This window comes from Diabrotica virgifera, chromosome 3 (assembly GCF_917563875.1).
Source record: "Diabrotica virgifera virgifera chromosome 3, PGI_DIABVI_V3a".
Taxonomy (NCBI): domain Eukaryota; kingdom Metazoa; phylum Arthropoda; class Insecta; order Coleoptera; family Chrysomelidae; genus Diabrotica; species Diabrotica virgifera.
The window spans coordinates 39,004,636-39,023,652 of record NC_065445.1 but is presented as its reverse complement, the minus strand read 5'-3'; the positions used below and the strand labels follow the sequence as shown (position 1 = coordinate 39,023,652).

The 19,017-nt window shown below is 30.4% G+C and overlaps 1 protein-coding gene across 2 annotated transcripts in view; it reads left to right on the top strand.

The window, feature by feature from the left end:
* Nucleotides 1-13,696, top strand: part of LOC126882802 (myrosinase 1-like) — an 85,333-nt gene extending 71,637 nt beyond the window's left edge. For both annotated transcript variants that reach the window (XM_050647867.1, XM_050647868.1), the window contains 2 exons: nt 7,429-7,623; nt 13,576-13,696. In XM_050647867.1, coding sequence (XP_050503824.1) covers nt 7,429-7,579 — 151 coding nt within the window. In that variant the 3' untranslated portion in view covers nt 7,580-7,623; nt 13,576-13,696. The remainder of the gene's footprint in view (nt 1-7,428; nt 7,624-13,575) is intronic.
* Nucleotides 13,697-19,017: the final 5,321 nt, after the last annotated feature.

Sequence of the window (19,017 nt, the reverse complement as noted above, 5' to 3'; positions counted from 1 at the left end):
CCATTTTGTTTATAAAAAAAGTAGCACACTACCTGCGGACTTTGCATGCCTATATTATTAATATATACAATCATAAGATTCGATTCCAGCAATAAAATTGCTGGTAAATAACTTTTCCCAAAAATGGCCTATTCTCCGATAATCAGCCCAGACTATACGATAAATATTGGCGACTTACTATTCTTGACTTACTTACTTTGTTGCTAGGGTGACGCTATTACTGTTCTATCATATTATTATTTGTTACACATATTTCTTTCAATATGACATTTTTTATTAACTAACCAATACAAATATTGTTATACAGGATGAGTTTAATAAATTGAGCTATAAAATTCATGCAACTTTTGAAACTGTATTTATAATAAATTGCTCGCAAATGGTGGAAAGAAAAAGAAGCATTAAAAAATAATCACTAAGATGATCGTGCAAGGAATTTTGTATCTTTATTAATAAATGATCATTAAAACAGTCGTGCATAAAAATTTGTATGTATTTGGGGCGTAAACAGCGTTTATGGACCTTACGCCCTCACCTATCGGCTCGGGCTCTTACTTACACGTCGCGGACCATAAACGCCTATTTTACGCCCTTGACACATACATAACTATTATTTTCTAATTATTGAAAAATTGATTGCATATCCTTTAGTCGAGGAAATGAAGCTTAAAAATAGCAAAACCTCGCAATTTTTTCGTTCAGCATCGATTTGTACAAAAATTTGGTATTAGGCTCATTACACCCTCTATTTTCTATATTGAGCCGTTGTACGCTTTTGGTTTTTTAAGGGTGAAAACTACCCCTAATTGAAAAAAAAATTTTCCATCGATACCATTTTAAACTTTAATATTGTCAACATTTGGTTCTTATTAGTTACATATTGAGTGCTTTATGCTTTAAGATATACTATCATAATATTTCAACCCTTAAAACCACCCTTGTTGGAGCTATGTATAAAAAAATTACTTATCCTAAAAGAATAATTTCGGCTTGCATCGATTTATATAAAAATTTGGGATTAGGATCATCTCACCCTGTACTTCATATTCTATATCACGCTTAAGGGTGTTGAATATTTTTAGGGGTTTAAACTAACCCTTATTGTCAAAAATTATATAAAAACATTGTAAACTTTAATATGGGTAAAAGTTGGTTTTGATTGGTTAAATAATGATTGTTTTATAATTTAGGATATAATATCATAATACTTCAAACCTTAAAAATCACCCTTAATAACAGTACAGTTTTTATAAGTAGATATTTTAATAGATCTGTACAGAAAAGAAGTAGAATTAAAGAATTACAAAAACATTTATTTACACAAAAATACGAATTTACAAATATATACAAATACCAATAGTTTTTTAGTCATCTTCCAGTATACGAACCGGTTCTGAGGTATTATACATACGTTGAAAATTATCCATAAGCGGACTTTTCGAATTTTTCGAAAAAAAAATTGGTTTTATAAACATAGCTCCTTCATTTTTGGTGATAAATTTTTTTTTCAAAAACGACTTTGTAGGATTTTTTAAGACTTATAATACTGTGTAAACTAAATTTCATAAGACCCCTTAGTTTTTAATTAGAGTGGGTTTAACGGGCTCGAATAAGGGGGTGTTTGCTCGTAAATAGAGGTTTTAAACAGCTATATCTCGCTAACTGATCACTGTAATGAAAATCTATGCACAATATAATTTTAGTTATTAAAAAAGCTACAATTTAGTAGTTTCTCATTTTTTTCGTATCTCCAGTATTTTCGGAGATATTTTGAAATAAAAGGTGAAGAATGGGAAATTGCAAAAAATTAATTTCGTTTTAAACTCCAATTTTTCTAAAATTAGGCCTTTGAAATAGTCCAAACTTCTTGGGTGTATTGATAATACAAATATAAAAGGAATTGCAGAAAGGTGAAGACTAATTTTTAATTAGGAGGGTAGTTAGGGGTTTGTTTTCACTAATTTTTTCATAGAGAAAAGCAGGTACCGACTTTTTTTTTGATCATAAGTCGCTTAATTTTCAGAGTAGGAACTTTATTGTTATTTTTTGGAAGGTATAACTGTATCCTTGAAAAAAGTTTATTTAAATTTTCCTCGAAAAATGCAAAGTTTTTCCATTATTTGGCTTTGAATATTTCAAATTATGCATTTGTCGAAAAAAGCTAATATTTGACATGTCGTATCTCGATTTGTATTGGTCTCAAAGATATTACAGAAAAAGAATTTGGTTTGTGTTAATAAAAGATACAATTTTGATATCTACAGCTTTTTTGATTAAATGCTTATTTTTCGAGGTATTCTCAAAAAACCCTCTAAAAAAGTAGATTTTTTCGTCGAAAAACTGTTACTTTCAAGCGCGAATAACTCGAAAAATATTAGTTTTACGAAGAAAATGTAAACAACATTTTTTTCTTAGAATTACTTTTTACATCGATTTACACGGTTAAAATGTAATAAAAAATTCCCGCCCCCGAGATGGGGTGGCAACCACCCCCAAGGTTTTAGCGTACAGCGGCATGATATATTCGCGGCTATTCCCTACCTTCTGTGAAAATTTCAAGTAAATCCATGCTGGACGAAAAAATTGCGAGCCAAAATGCTTCATTTCCTCGACTACTTAGTTTTTAAAACCTTTTTATATAATTGGCTTGGTTGGTGTCACGGACTCCGCAAATTTTGTAATCCATTTTAAAAATAGTTCTAGGCTACCTAGACACCTGAAATTTTCAGGATAGCTTAGAACTAACTAACAATGCAATATTTAACTTTTATTATACAGGGTGATAAATAATTAGTGAGGTGAAGCTCCGTAGATCTGTTATAGTAATGTATAGCGATAAAACTTAATAACAAAAATTGTAGCGACCTTTGAGCTTCACATTACAAAATTTGTTAGAATGTTACAGGGTGTTCGATAACATAGTGGCAGACCAAACTTTTGTTTTTTTTTAAATAGACCACCTTGTATTTTATTTTATATTCGAAATCTTCGAAACTTTTCGATTACAAAAATATAAATGGTTGGTATGTTATACGCGGTATTTACAAAGTTATAACCAATTTTATATGAAAATCGTAACAAGTTTAACTACCTGTATAAATAAAAGCAAGCACAAGGGAAATGGTTTATTAAGGTCATATTTTTTAATTTATTGTCAAAATTTTCGTAAATGGTTGTTTTGCTAATTTTCTTTATATTGAATACAGGGTGAGTCAAAACGCAAGTACATTATTTTCTCAGTAATTTTAAATAGACCACCCTGTATTTTATATCATTATCGAAAAGTACCATTATATATATATATATATAACAGCGCTAACAGGCCTTATAGGCCTACGGCTTCTAAATTCTGGATAATATTTCTCCATTCTGTTCGGTCCTCTGCACTCTTTCTCCAGTCCTTCACCCCGATTTCTTCCAAATCCCTCTCTGCAGCCTCTAACCATCTCTTCCTTGGTCGACCTCGTCTCCTTTTTCCCAATGCTCTGTCATTCAATATTCGTTTGACGTTTCTAGTTTCTGGCATTCGAGTAATATGTCCCAGCCATCTAACTCTTTGGGCTCGTATTTTTGTCGTTATTTTTGGTCTCCCATACATCCTCATTACTTCTTCATTTGTTCGCCTCCTCCAGGTTTTCTCCGCTATCTGTATACCTCCAAAAATTTTTCTCAGGATCTTCCTTTCCCATATCTGTATCTTCTTCTCCTCTTGTTGATTCATTACCCACGTTTCGCTCGCATACAACACTGTGGGCCGTATTATCGTTTCATACATTCTGATTTTCGCGTTTATTGATACATTTTTTGCTTTTAATATCGTGTTTAAGGCACCCACAACTCGACTTCCCTTCAATAATCTTTTATCTATTTCTTTTTCTTCCCTTCCAGTACTGGTTACAGTCACTCCCAGGTATTCGAATTCTGCTACTTCCTTAAATTTATATTCATCTCCTTCTCCTTTCATTTTTATATAGTTATCCTCTTTATTTATATCTCCTTTCATTACCATGTATTGTGTTTTTCCTTGGTTGATTCTTAATCCATACCTTTTTGCTTCCGCTTCGAACTTTTGGAATATTTTTTGGAGATGTTCCTTTGTTCCTTTGTTCGTAGATCTGTTATAGTAATGTATAGCGATAAAACTTAATAACAAAAATTGTAGCGACCTTTGAGCTTCACATTACAAAATTTGTTAGAATGTTACAGGGTGTTCGATAACATAGTGGCAGACCAAACTTTTGTTTTTTTTTTTAAATAGACCACCTTGTATTTTATTTTATATTCGAAATCTTCGAAACTTTTCGATTACAAAAATATAAATGGTTGGTATGTTATACGCGGTATTTACAAAGTTATAACCAATTTTATATGAAAATCGTAACAAGTTTAACTACCTGTATAAATAAAAGCAAGCACAAGGGAAATGGTTTATTAAGGTCATATTTTTTAATTTATTGTCAAAATTTTCGTAAATGGTTGTTTTGCTAATTTTCTTTATATTGAATACAGGGTGAGTCAAAACGCAAGTACATTATTTTCTCAGTAATTTTAAATAGACCACCCTGTATTTTATATCATTATCGAAAAGTACCATTACCATACTATAATTTTTGTGTAACATTCCCTATGTGTAAATTTATTAGTTTTCTAGATATTTTCATTTTTTACAGTAAAATTATTAATAATTACGGGTCTTAATCTTTCCAAATTTTAATTAAGCCATGACTGAATAATTGTCTACAATAATTTACGATTACTGATTATCAATTTGTAATCAAAGTTGGCTACAATTTTTGTTATTAACTTTTATTACTATCTATTACTATAACGGATCTACAAAGCTTTACCCCACTGACCAATCACACCGTATGAATAAATCGATTTTTTATAATTTCAAACTATTTTAAAAATGTGACTAATGCAATGATATTTTAAAGTACGTTAATAAATCGATATCTACAAACTGATGGTGCCTCAGTGGCATTAGACTGCAGATCGAGAGGTGCCCTGTTGGAACCCGGCTGTTGCGTATCTTTTTTTAATTTTTTTTAATAAATAATTAAAAGTTTATATACTTAAAATTATATATACCATTTTAAACAACCGTGATATTATAAAAAATGCAATCTTATACTAGTGTAATTTTTGGAATCATAATTATAAATAACAGTTAATACACCTACTAGAAATTCATATTTTATAAGGTAATTATTCTTTCCCAAGATATTGTGTCCTATATGCGAGTACAATAACAAAACTGTGATATTATAAATAGTACATTGTTTACCGGGTAGAAAAAGCTTAACATTCCTGGACGACTGTGAAGATTGCTAAGTCGAGGCGCAAGCCGAGACTTAGCAACACAGAGTCCAGGAATGTGGCTTTTCCTACGAGGTAAACATACTATTTTTCCGCAAATCGTTTAAAATTCGACAGATATTGATTGATTTAAAAAAAACGCGATAATTTTATTCCCAAATAAATGGTGCTTTGAAATTCCTAATAAAATTACTTGGGTTACTATGGAAACGTATTGAGGTTGAATTGTCAAATTTGACGCTTATAAATTTAATTGCTGGTGTTCTCGAAAGTAAAATGATAAGTGATGATGAAATTTCCATTCCTGGGACTCCTCCAGAGCTGGTTGAGGCAGTGAATACTGCTTCATTAGAATTATTGCCAAAGAAATCAAGAGAAAAGTACGAAAATGCATACAGACGTTTTATGGATTATCGCATGAGTAAAAATACGAGTTCTTTCTCAGAAAATGTTGTAATGGCATACTTCCTAGACCTTTGTTTAAAGATGAAATCTTCAACATTATGGGCCAATTATTCAATGCTGAAGTCAACCCTTGCACTTAAACACAATGTAGATATATTTACATACTCAAAACTTCGTTCTTTATTGAAACGGCAAGCTCAAGGTCATAGGGCAAAGAAATCTAAGATTTTAACGAAGGAAGAAATTGAAAAATTTATCCAGGAAGCTCCAGATAAAGAAAATTTAATGATTAAGGTAATTTACAAGGTTTTAATAGCAATGTGTTTTCTATCATTTATGTAGAACACTAACAACTGTACGGAAATATCATTTCCTTACAGTAAGGAAATGACATTTCCTTACAGTAAGGAAGTCCTGACTTTTTCTTCAAGAAATTTTGACAGGAATGTCAAAATTTCCTGGCGATTTGCGGAAAAAGTACTTTTTTATTAGAGTGTAATTTTTGGAATTTTAAGCATTTTATCGTTAAATCGTTTATCGTTAAATTATTTTATATTCTTTCCTATAAATCATAAATAGTCCTGTCGCCAGGGGGGGTACAACGGCCTCGTTAATTCAGATGGACTTACTCAAGTTTTTTTTATGTATTTTGACCCGTAGAAAACGAATTTTTTGGGTAACAGTTGATCCGGATGTCGATAAGATTGTTATAGACCAAGAACTTGAGGAATCAAATAACAGCGATTTTTGGCAAAACAAAACAATATTTTGTATTTTTTGGGTCATTTTAAGCAAAAAATATTTCTACAAGTTTTTTAGTAGGATGCAGAGTTTTCGAGATAAACGCGGTTGAACCTTCAAAAAATCGAAAAACTGCAATTTTTAAACCCGAATAACTTTTGATTAAAAAATAAAATAGCAATTCTGCTAAGCGCCTTTGAAAGTTCAAGTCAAATTATGTCGGTTTTGATTATTTGCATTGCTAAAAATTTATTGTGTTATTGTTAAACAAAGCTACAAACAACTAGTGCGTGAGTGATGTTTCTATGATTTCTCATTTAAAATCGAACGAGTAGGTAGAATAGGTACTAGTGCAATCAAGACTATTTCTACGTTACATGCGTTAAAACGCATGTAAAAGCACGGGAAACCCTACGTGTTTATAGCTTTGTTAAACAATAAAAAAATAAATTTTTACCAATGCAAATAATCAAAACCGATATAATTTGACTTAAACTTTCAAATGCGGTAAGCAGACTTGCTATTTTATTTTTTAATCAAAAGTTATTCGGGTTCAAAAATTGCAGTTTTTCGATTTTTTTAAAGTTCAACCGCGTTTATCTCGAAAACTGTGCATCCTACGAAAAAACTTGTAGAAATATTTTTTACTTAAAATGGCCCAAAAAATACAAAATATTGTTTTGTTTTGCCAAAAATCGCTGTTATTTGATTCCTCAAGTTCTTGGTCTATAACAATCTTATCGACATCCGGATCAACTGTTACCCAAAAAATTCGTGTTCTACGGGTCAAAATACATAAAAAAACCTTGAGTAAGTCCATCTGAATTAACGAGGCCGTTGTACCCCCCCTGGCGACAGGACTAAAAAAGGTTTTATTATAAAAAAGTTCTTTTTTATAAAAGTGTAATTATTTTCTACAAATAATCGAAAAATTGAAACTTAATAACAATTATAAACTTCCAGGGAGAAATTTGGTCTGTATCATGTTAACTTTTCGGATAAAAATAGAAAAAGGACTCCGAAGTTGTCGGCTACTTGGTATAAAAAAGTGATAAAAGAAAGACGAGTAGTAGACTGGAAAGAGGTGACGAGTAATCTCGAAGAGGATTTATAAAAGGATTTTTGTGTCCTTCCTCGTACACGTGCTTCGCACTTAAGGTAGGTTAGGAATCGGAAATATTATCGAGGACAAGTATCAAGTGGTAGTATCAGAGATTATAGTTGAAAGAGGTCGGGGACGAGATACACTGGGGTGCAAAATTAACAGGACACTCAGGTTTTTCTGCTTAGATCAAAACTTATTTAGTTTTTTTGAATTGTGTTTCATGCTTTATTATTAGTCCATTGAAATGTTACATTTATATGGAACGCCGTTTTACTTTTTATTCTTACATTTTTATTTGGTTATTTTTAAACGTACAACATCTTTATTCAACTGAATGAAATTGTTTGTTTAGAAAACTTCTACTATTTAAAATGTTGCATGAATAAAAATGTTCCTTGATAAAAATGTGTCGGTCAAATATATTTAAGAGTCATATTAAATGCTTTCCATTTTTATGATACAATGAAAATTTTCAACAAACATTTTAATTCATGTAACATTTTAATTCAAACAACAAATAAATAGGAAACATTTTAAATAATTTATTTTTAATGTTAATTGAATAAAAATGACACTTTATTTAAAATGTTTGTTGAATTAAAATGTTTGTTGAATTAAAATGTTACATGATAATTTTTGTACGAATTAAAATGTTTGTTGATAATTTTAATTGGTCGCTGCAGTCAGCGGGTGCTGCGAGAACTATCAAAGTATGTCATTTGGCAACGTTGAATGCTTGTCTGTCAATAGTCATAGACAGCGTAAAAAAAGTCAATAGTTTTTCAAGGCAAGGTTTTCTTATTCAACGTTGCCAAATGACATACCTTGATAGTTCTCGCAGCACCCGCTGACTGCAGCGACCAATTAAAATTATCAACAAACATTTTAATTCGTACAAAAATTATCATGTAACATTTTAATTCAACAAACATTTTAATTCAACAAACATTTTAATTCAACAAACATTTTAATTCAACAAACATTTTAAATAAAGTGTCATTTTTATTCGACCAACATTAAAAATAAATTATTTAAAATGTTTGTTATTTATTTGTTGGTTGAATTAAAATGTTACATGAATTAAAATGTTTGTTGAAAATTTTCATTGTATCATAAAAATGGAAAGCATTTAATATGACTCTCAAATATATTTGACCGACACATTTTTATCAAGGAACATTTTTATTCATGTAACATTTTAAATAGTCAAAATTTTTTAAACAAACAATTTAATTCAGTTGAATAAAAATGTTGGTCGTTTGAAAATGACCAAATAAAAATGTAAGAACAAAAAGTAAAAAGGCGATCCTTACATTTTTAAACATGCAACATTTTTATTCAACTGAATTAAATTGTTTGCTTAAAAAACTTTGACTATTTAAAATGTTGCATGAATAAAATTGTACCTTCATATTTTTATTTTTATGATACAATAAAAATTGTCAACAGTCATTTTAATTCATGTAACATTTTAATTGAACAAAAAAATAAATAACAAACATTCTAAATAAGGAATTAAAATGATTGTGGATATTTACTTTCGAAACATATAGCTCCATAAGAAAAAGCATTGTAATACAAAAAAAAACTAACAATCATTTTAATTCTTTATTTAAAATGTTTGTTATTTATTTTTTGGTTGAATTAAAATGTTACATGAATTAAAATGACTGTTGACAATTTTAATTGTATCATAAAAATAAAAATAGCAAGATACAATTTTATTCATGCAACATTTTAAATAGTAGAAGTTTTCTAAACAAACAATTTAATTCAGTTGAATAAAGATGTTGTACGTTTAAAAATAACCAAATAAAAATGTAAGAATAAAAAGTAAAACGGCGTTCCATACATTTAGGGTTACATTTCTTAGAGGAGTCAATTTTATTTTTTTAATGTGTAGGGGCGTTCAGTAGAAGCTTAAGTCTCTTTTAGACTATATCATAAAATAATATAAGAAAATGGTATAACAAAAACTTACATGAAATGATTGTGTACAATATTAATACAAGAAGTTTTGTGTACTACATTGTCACATTTTGTTATCAAAATATGTTATGTGATTCTGCGCATTAGATCCAAAAAAAGTACTTTTTTTATATTTTTGTGATGGTACATGTACTGTTAACCTCAATTTTCTTCTTCTTATTTTCTTTTAAGAATATTTTAACCTCATTTTTCTTAACATTTAACTAGTTAGTTTTACCTTTGATATTTTATATTACAAATATATATTTTATATGATGGATAAGAAAACTCTATTATTATCAGCTGCTTCCATTGCAACATTTTTTAAAATAAAAGTTAACCTTAAAAGAACCAATGTGACAGTATAAAGAAAATAACCTAACTGCGCATGCCTGTGTACTAAAAATTGTTATCAAATAGGACATGTTCTAATTTGTATAACATTTTCTGTTAACAGATTTTGTTTCCTGTTTTACATTATGAGAAAACTTAGTATACCATTTTCTTATATCATTTTATGTTATAGTCTAAAACAGACTTAAAGTTCAAGTTTTTGGGGTCGCCGCCCTTGTCCCCCGACCGCCATCTTGAAAGAAGGGGTGCAAAGGGCTTTCGCGCTGTATTTCCTAAACTAGCAACCATACAGAAAAATTAATTACGCATAAAATGTACCAAATTTAATTTTCTACAATTTTATATGTACCTATTACTTTTTATCGTCAAGGGACCAACAAAAAAGTTATAACCAAAAATAGGAAAAAATTTTGTAAAAGGTTTCCTTTTAGAGGTTATAACTATTTTTTCGTTCATTTTACAATAAAATAAGTTGTTTAATTTAATTTATTTATCTAGATTTTACAGCGCTCCAAACTTGACCAGATTCTTGAATTCTCATCAATAAAAATAAAACCTTGGACTTACTGTTCTATCCATATATTTATTTATTATAATTTTAACATTCCTATGCTATTATTAAGCTATTTTTGACCCTTTCCCCGGCCACCTATGAAGTAGAGTCTGGAGGCGCGTTTTTTGTGTGGTATCGCCAATAGGCCTAATCCATGGACAATTTCTAGACAAAATATTATTATTTATTATTATATGTTGAAACAGATCTATCATAGTTATTATTTTTTCATTTTTTTCGATGGTCCAGGTTGCGAGTCAAGATCTGAATCAGTATCCGAGGTAAATTCTTGTGGTATAATGAGAGTTAGAGTTTGCGTCATTGTCGGTAATTCATCTACCAATTAATTTTCTTCAATAAATAATGTTGATATGTCCATGATATTGCTGCAACTTTCACCACCACAATAGGGGTACACTGCTGAACATTTGAGGTCTGCTTTTCGGCAACCACATGCACTTCCAGTTTCCATTGCATCTGCGAAAGATGAATTTCTTAAGCTTGGGGGTACTGGAGGCTTGGAAGTTTAGATTGGTATCCAAAATTTTCCAAGATCTTCATTTTGTTGGTCTCCAGATGTCTTTGTGTTTTGCTTGTGTCTGGTCTTGTTTCGGCAGTATAAGTCGTAACAGGTCTAATAACGGACTTATACAGTGATGAGACTGGCTTTAGTACAGGTGGCCGCTTTTGACAGGTGGTCATTGACACAGGTTTTACTGTAGATGGTCTAAAAGAATTACCTACTGAGGACCCGAAGATACCTTTAGATATAATATACGAATGGAAATAGGCCCACTACTTATTTCTATGTACTTTTTTCTCTTCTGGATTTCATTACGCTCTACTAACCATGTAGTCTAGGCGCCAAATAGGGGTCACCGTGTCATTTTCAATTCTGATGGACAAACTCAACGGTTTCTTATGGATTTTGGGCTGCTGATTACGAATTTCGAGGGGGATTTCGATCCGAGTGGTCAAAAAATTGTTATAAACAATTTAATTGTTTATAAATTGTTTATAAGGCTCTGGCTCATAAACTAAAAGAGATAAAAAAAATGTTTCAAGTAAAATTTGTTCCCTAATAAAAAACGAGGGAACAACCGTTTACTAAACTTAAATACGACAATTAGAACTCAAGATATTGTAAAATTAGTGCACAATTCAAAATGCAAATTGCAAAATAAGTATTTTTTCGAAGCTTTACCGATCGTAACTCTGCTTCTACGCATGTAAATGAGCCTTATAAGGTGTCCTTTTAAAGCTTAATTAAGAAGCTTCCAAACAAAATTTGTTAAATTATTTGATCTTCATTTGTTTTAAAGTTATACCCGTTTGAAATTACAATTTTCTTTAAAAAATTGTACATTAATTTGTTTATAAAGGTTTCAAGCAAACTTGAGCTGTAAACATTTATACTTTAATTAACAATAATGATAAAACAACTCAAAAGGAACAATTTGAGCTTACGAAAATGTTCGTAAGTTTATTTTTGGCTAAGATGTCGATATTTTAATGGCGCGCTATGAGGCGCAAGATTGGCTGACAGTCAAGTAAGTATGTATTCTTCGACGATTTATCGATCGTAACTCGGCTTCTACCCATGAAAATGAGCCAATATGTGATATCCATATAAAAATGGATCGAGTTCTTTTGCAGCATAGTCATTGCATATAAAACGAGCATTTATGATGTGGCGGCATACACACAATTGACGGGCCTTGATGATGCTGCAAAAGAACTAGATCCACTTTATATGGATATCATATAGATAACTAGACTCTGAAGCCTCAAAAAGTTTTAGTTTTACTGCCTATAAGAACAGACTTGTACCACCATGTAACTGTTAAAATTTCGCTAAGAACTTATGCAGATGTAAAAAAGCTGATATTCCCTGTATATCTCTATGCAGATTTGCAGATGCATGAAAAAAAATGTTTGTAAAAATAGTATTAATAAATATTATCAACTTACTTTTTAGTTATAATTCTGAAATATTAGTTTTTAATGTTTTTTTCTCATTTAGTGCAAAAAATAGAAGACAATGTAAATAGAATGAATAAGAGGTACAGTATGATGATTTAATTATAAGAACTATATGATAAAATTTTATTAGGATCTTCAAAAATGAAAAATTAAGATAACGTATGTATACATACAAATTATAATTTGCATCGAGAAGTTAGCGCGTGAACCTTTACGCGGTGAGCCGATCTTGCGCCTCATAGCGCGCGCCATTAAAATATCGACATCTTGGCCAAAAATAATCTTATGAACATTTTCGTAACTTCAAATTGTTCCTTTTGAGTTTTTCTATCATTATTGTTCATTAAAGTATAAATATGTATAGCTCAAATTCGCTTGAAACCCTTATAAACAAATGAATGTACAATATTTTTAAGAAAATTGTAACTTCAAACGGGTATAACTTTAAAACAAATAAAGACCAAGTAATTTAACAAACTTTGTTTAGAAGCCTGTTCATTCAGCTTTACCATGACACCTTTTAAGACTTATTTACATGCGTAGAAGCCGAGTTACGATCGATAAAGCTTCGAAAAATACTTATTTTGCAATTTGCAATTTGCATTGTGCACTAATTTTACAATATCTTGAGTTCTAATTGCTAGATTTAAGTTTAGTAAACGGTTTTTTCTTCGTTTTTTATCAAGGAACAAATTTTATTTGAAACATTTTTTTTATCTCTTTTAGTTTGTGAGCCAGAGCCTTATAAAAAATTTATAAACAATTAAATTGTTTATAACAATTTTTTGGCCATTCGGATCGAAATCCCCCTCGAAATTCTTAATCAGCATCCAAAAATCCATAAGAAACCGTTGAGTTTGTCCATCAGAATTGAATATGACACGGTGACCCCTCTGGCTCCTAGACTAATGTCTGTTTTGGTCATTCTCTTTGCATTTTTTCAACGGAATCAATTTTATTATTTGTTTAGAAAGTCATCTATCTCTTTTAATAATATTTACTGGGTCTCTCATACTTTGTGGGATCTGGTCTATTGGATATTTTTCCTGTCTTATTTTATGACAGATCTTGAAGCACATTATATTGCATTTGCTCTTAGTAAAATAAATAAAATTAAAAAAGAATCTAATTGTTTTATTATTTTTAGGTGAGCTGTAACTTTCAATCCAAAATAAATAGCGGGGATACATGGATACACTGTATATAAAAATATAGAAAACAATATTTAAAAATTGTACGCTTTTAAAAATATAATGTTTCATAAAAAATAGTGTTCTTAACGTATATTTCATAGTACCCGGATGTTACGTGTGTTGATCTTCCTAGATCTTCCGTCATACATCATCATCATAAGTGGCTCGACAATCCGTTGTGGATCTTGGCCTGCTCACAAAGAAGTCGCCACTCCTGTCGATTCCTGGCAACTTCCCTCCATCTTCTGAGCCCTAGAATTTTTAGGTCTTCTTCCACATCATCAATCCATCTTCTTCGTGGTCGTCCTCTACTTCTTGTACCCTCTGGTTTTGAAAATGTTAATCTCTTAGTGTATTCGTGGTCTGACATCCTAGTAATGTGTCCAGCCCATCTAAGTCTCTGCACTTTAACGAATTTCACAATATCTGGATCGGTGTATAACTGATACAGTTCAAAGTTGTATCTTCGACGCCATAGCCCATTTTCATTTACTGCCCCAAAAATTTTTCTAAGAATTTTTCTCTCAAAAATACCAAGAAGTCTTTCATCACTTTGAGATAGGGTCCACGTTTCAGCTCCATGTAACAAAACCGGTCTTATTAAGGTCTTGTATATATTGAGCTGCACGTTTTATATTTTTATTTTTTAAATGTTTATGGAGACCGTGAATATTCAGTTCTGTTTGCTATTGCTATGCGTCTTTTTATTACATTGCTTGTCTTCCGTCATACAGCAAGTCATAAAAAGAAGAATAAGAAAGTACCTAACGATAATAAAACAATAATATATAACTTACATAAGTCACCTAATAGGTCTGGATCCCGCGTACCAAATAAAAGTTGATTAATAACAATCTGAAAATTTGTTAATAGCTTAAGGGTGTCTAGTCGGACAAAGTTTGATATATTGGAACACTGGAACAGGGAAAGTTTTAATTGTGGAACAGCTTAAAAATTTGGAACGTCAGACTATGAAAACGTCAGATGTATTTTGTCCGACAGAACTTCCAATTGATTTGTTACCTTTTAACCAACATGATTCATCATTTGACATATTCTTCGTGTTCCACTCATTAAAATGCCCAGTTGGTAATAAACACCAGTCTGATTTTTCCATGAGAGTTTAATGAAAGGACAACAAATCAATTGGAAGTTCTGTCGGACAAAATATATCTGACGTTTTCATAGTGTGATTTTCCAAATTTTTAACCTCTTCCACCATTAAAACTTCCCCTGTTCCAGTGTTCTCATATATCATAGTTTATCCGACTAGACACCTTGAACCTATTAACAAATTTTCAGCTTGCTATTAATCAAATTTATTTTCTTATGCGAGATCCAGACCTATAACACAAAAATTATGATTTTATCAGCATTGAGCAGTTTTAGAAACTTATACTTATGGCAGTTGCGGTCTTTTAAACACTTATTTATTTAACCTTCGGATGACCAAGGGAGTAAATTTTTACCACAATGTATGTTTTAATTTAATAAATTCAAAAATATTTTCAATTTTAAACTCATTATTTTTTTTTTATTTGACTATAATATAATTCTCGGTATTACCCTCATATTTTGTAATACAAAAAAATCCCTATATTTTACGAAAAAAGAAAAAATATTTTCTGAATTTGGAGTCAAAGACTCCAACTCCCTTGGTCTTCCATGTTCCAATTTTATAATAAGTAAATACCGTCTATTATGTGGAATTGTTTACAAGAAACATTCCAATATTGAAAAAAAAATTGTTTGTTAAACCTGTGGCGACCTAAATTAGTGTTTATTTTAAAATTTGTTTAGATCTATGTTCACAATGATGATTCCTGTTTTTGTTTAGTGGTAATTAATAGTTATTTATGTACCAAGTCAGTAAAGTGACTCTTTATCGAACGAGTCTGATATTATGAGCCGAGCGAGCGTAGCGAACAAGGCGAATAACAGACGAGTTCGATAAAGAGTCTTTACTGACGTGGTGCATACAAAATTTTATCGCCAATCATAAAAAACATTAACACTTACTTAACTATATCCTTCTAATGAAAAAAGAGTGTGTGTACTTAGTCCTTATAATAGTCTAAGTATGTCAATAACCATTAATATTAAACAAAAAAGTTTTCCTTACGGAGGATTCGAACCAAATACTGACACGTCCGTAGCTAGATACACATACCGCTAGCCTACGCAACCACTTGCTAGACAAATAGGCAAGTAAAAAATGTAAAAAAAATAATTGACATCAAATGAAAAGACATTATACATAAATCATGGTAAATTCAAGGATATGAAAAAGAACTTTACGTACAATATAATATGTAATAGTAATTTTGTTTTTGTTGAATTACCTTCATCATTAAAAATAATCGTTATCAGGTGCATTTAATAAGAAATTTAGCACTTCTTCTTGTGGCAGGGTTTTTGATTTTTTGGGAATGTAATTCCTTCCTTTTTGTTTCAAAAAAGCTGTAAGTTTTTTCTATTTGCTTATATCTATGTCTTTATTTGTGGTCAAAGTTGCCTTTAACATTAAATAATAGGACCACATAGCCGATGGAGAATGGAGAATATTCTTTAGGCAATTCAGAGAAATATGCTAGTAAAACACTTTCACTATAATTGGTAGTACAATTTTTTTCACGCCATGCTTCAAATATGTCATATTGCCTATTGTATTTTTCGATTGATTTTGCTGGGAGAAGCTCTGAAACTGCCTCCAACGATTTCTTGCGTATTTCAGGTGGCGTTCATGTAATTTCTTCCATTTCCAAAGCAGCACTACTGTACTATAATTTGATATTCGTTTTAACACTTTTATTATAATAAATACAATTTTCAATTTAAATTTTTTAAATATGACAGTGGTGACAGGTGCCTTCTGCATGCCGCTTCCGATTTTTAATCGATAGATAGTTATCAATATTGAATAATTACTAAATCGGTTAAATTTTGATTAATTGTATATGAATATAATTGCAAAATACTACAGAATTTCACTTTTTGGCATAAATTTAATTAATAATAACGTAAATTGTGTACAATATTTTCAATAATTAAAATAAATAAATTTTAAGTTCACTCAAATAAATAATCGATTACTGCCATCGACCACTTACATTCAATCTCGGTTAATTTGATTAATCGCGGCAGGTAAAGTAAAATTCTTCTTTCAGTACAATAAAGTGTTACTTTACTGCCGCAAATGGCGTCAAATGAGTACAATAATGAATGACTTTAGTGACGGTTGGAGATAAAATATGTTTTACTAACGTTTATTTATTATTTATTGATACAATACTAACATTAAAATTACGAATACATTATTTTATTTCTTAAAACAACTTAATTTTTTGTCAATTGTCATTTTTGACTTGGGGTCGTTTTTGACCCCAGTTGGTCATCCGTGTAACAAAAAAAAAGGTTGATCATCGGAAGGGTAAACTATGAGAACTCAGGAGACTGTTACGTTAAACATTTCTTTGCAATCTTTAACTCAATATAGAGTTGTCTAGACATAAGTCTTGTTTTAAGTTTCACTGATTGAAGAATTTATTTTCAGTGGGTCAAAGTTGCGGTTTTTTTGGGTCAAGGTAGTTTCAAATTGAAGTCATTAATTTTTGTCGTTTGTCTTGTTTCGTCCCTTGAAGAAGTGAGCATTTATAGACCACAGACTTATTGACCATATTTGTTGAGAATTATAATATGTATTATCTTAAGGATTTAATTGGGGACTATTTTATGGAATTTATGGATCAAGCTCTAAGTGGGTATGGTATGTAGCATTGGTTTGACTTTGTTCGCTGTAGTAGCTTTTTATAGTGTAATAAACCTACGTCTCTTTTAGAAGGATCCTCACAAGGTTATAGAGTAACTGAATATAACCGTAAGCTTTATCAAGCTGTTGTATTGTTAGAATAAATGGTTATTGCTTACTGCAAGCTTGGATTCACAGTTCACCTAATTCGCCATCGAAGAGAAATCACTCATCTTACTCAGGTATATTACGTTACTATTACAGCCATGCATAGATGAACAGCATTTTATTTTGATTCGAGCTACTACAAGTGTTTCTGATGAGACGTAAAATATCGAAACACTTGTAGAAGATTGGTAGACCCTCCTTATGTCATTTTATTAGATCAAATATTTCGCTATAAAAACCAATCATACCGGAGTCTTAGTCTTATTTTTTATACAGGGTGATCAACTTCTGTGACAAAGTCCAATATATCTGTTATTATACAATACATGAAAAAAAGTTGTTAATAAAAGGTATAGACACCTTTAATGTACACATTTTAAAATTAGTGAAAAATATACAGGGTCCTCCATAACACGGTGCCAAACCAAAGTTATGTTTTTTTTTTTAAATGGAACACCCTCTATTTTATTCAAAATCTGGTTTCTCTACATTTTTGTGATTAAAAAGATATAACACTTGTCTGGGGTTATACTGAGTGTTTCAAAGTTATGAGCATTTTTATTTAAAAATCATACTGAATTGATCGCCCTGTATGGATCTAACGGTGTAATATAAACTTATTTTTTTACTGCTGCTAACTGTCAATATTAAAGTAATTTTGAAACAACGTACAATTTTTTTATTACTACACAAATTGTATACAGGGTAAGTCAAAATGGAAATAAAATATTTTTTTCATATTTTTAAATGGTATTTTATATTTATATTACCATCGAAAAGTTATATCATTATACTTGCATATCTTTTAAATATTCCCTATACCTAAAATTATTAGTTTTCGAGATATTTTAGTTTTATTGTTGATAGCTCATAGATACGTTTATTACAATAATTAATTACCCTTAATATTAGAAACCTCCAATGTGTTTGTTAGTGATAATTAAAATTAGACTGCATTCCATTTTTTTCTGTAAGTTTCTTTTAAATTCTATACAATAACGACAATTTTATATGTATTTACTAACATAATGATATTAATTTTCCGCGAATATATTTAAACTATAAATTGCTGTAAGTTCTTGTTTAAGGTGGCTTTGAAATAATTGACACAAGAACTGTGAGATGTAAGATTTTAATTATCTGTACGTTTTTAGTTTTGTTATTGTGTGATTATAATTGTTCGCCGTATTGTTATAATTGTTACAACAATGAATTTTAGTCGTGAAGAAATGACAGACATGATATGGATTTTAGGAGAGTGTTTCAAAACTCATTACTTGCCACAAGAATTTATAAGGAACGGTATCCACAGCGTCGACAACCAAATAAGAGAGCATTTGACAACTTATTAGACAGGTTTATTCGTACCGGTTCTGTTTTATATGAAGCAAAGGAAAAACCAAAAACCATTATTACGGATGAAAATGAATTAAATGTTTTACTGGCTGTTACAGAAAATCCTCACACAAGTATTCGAAAT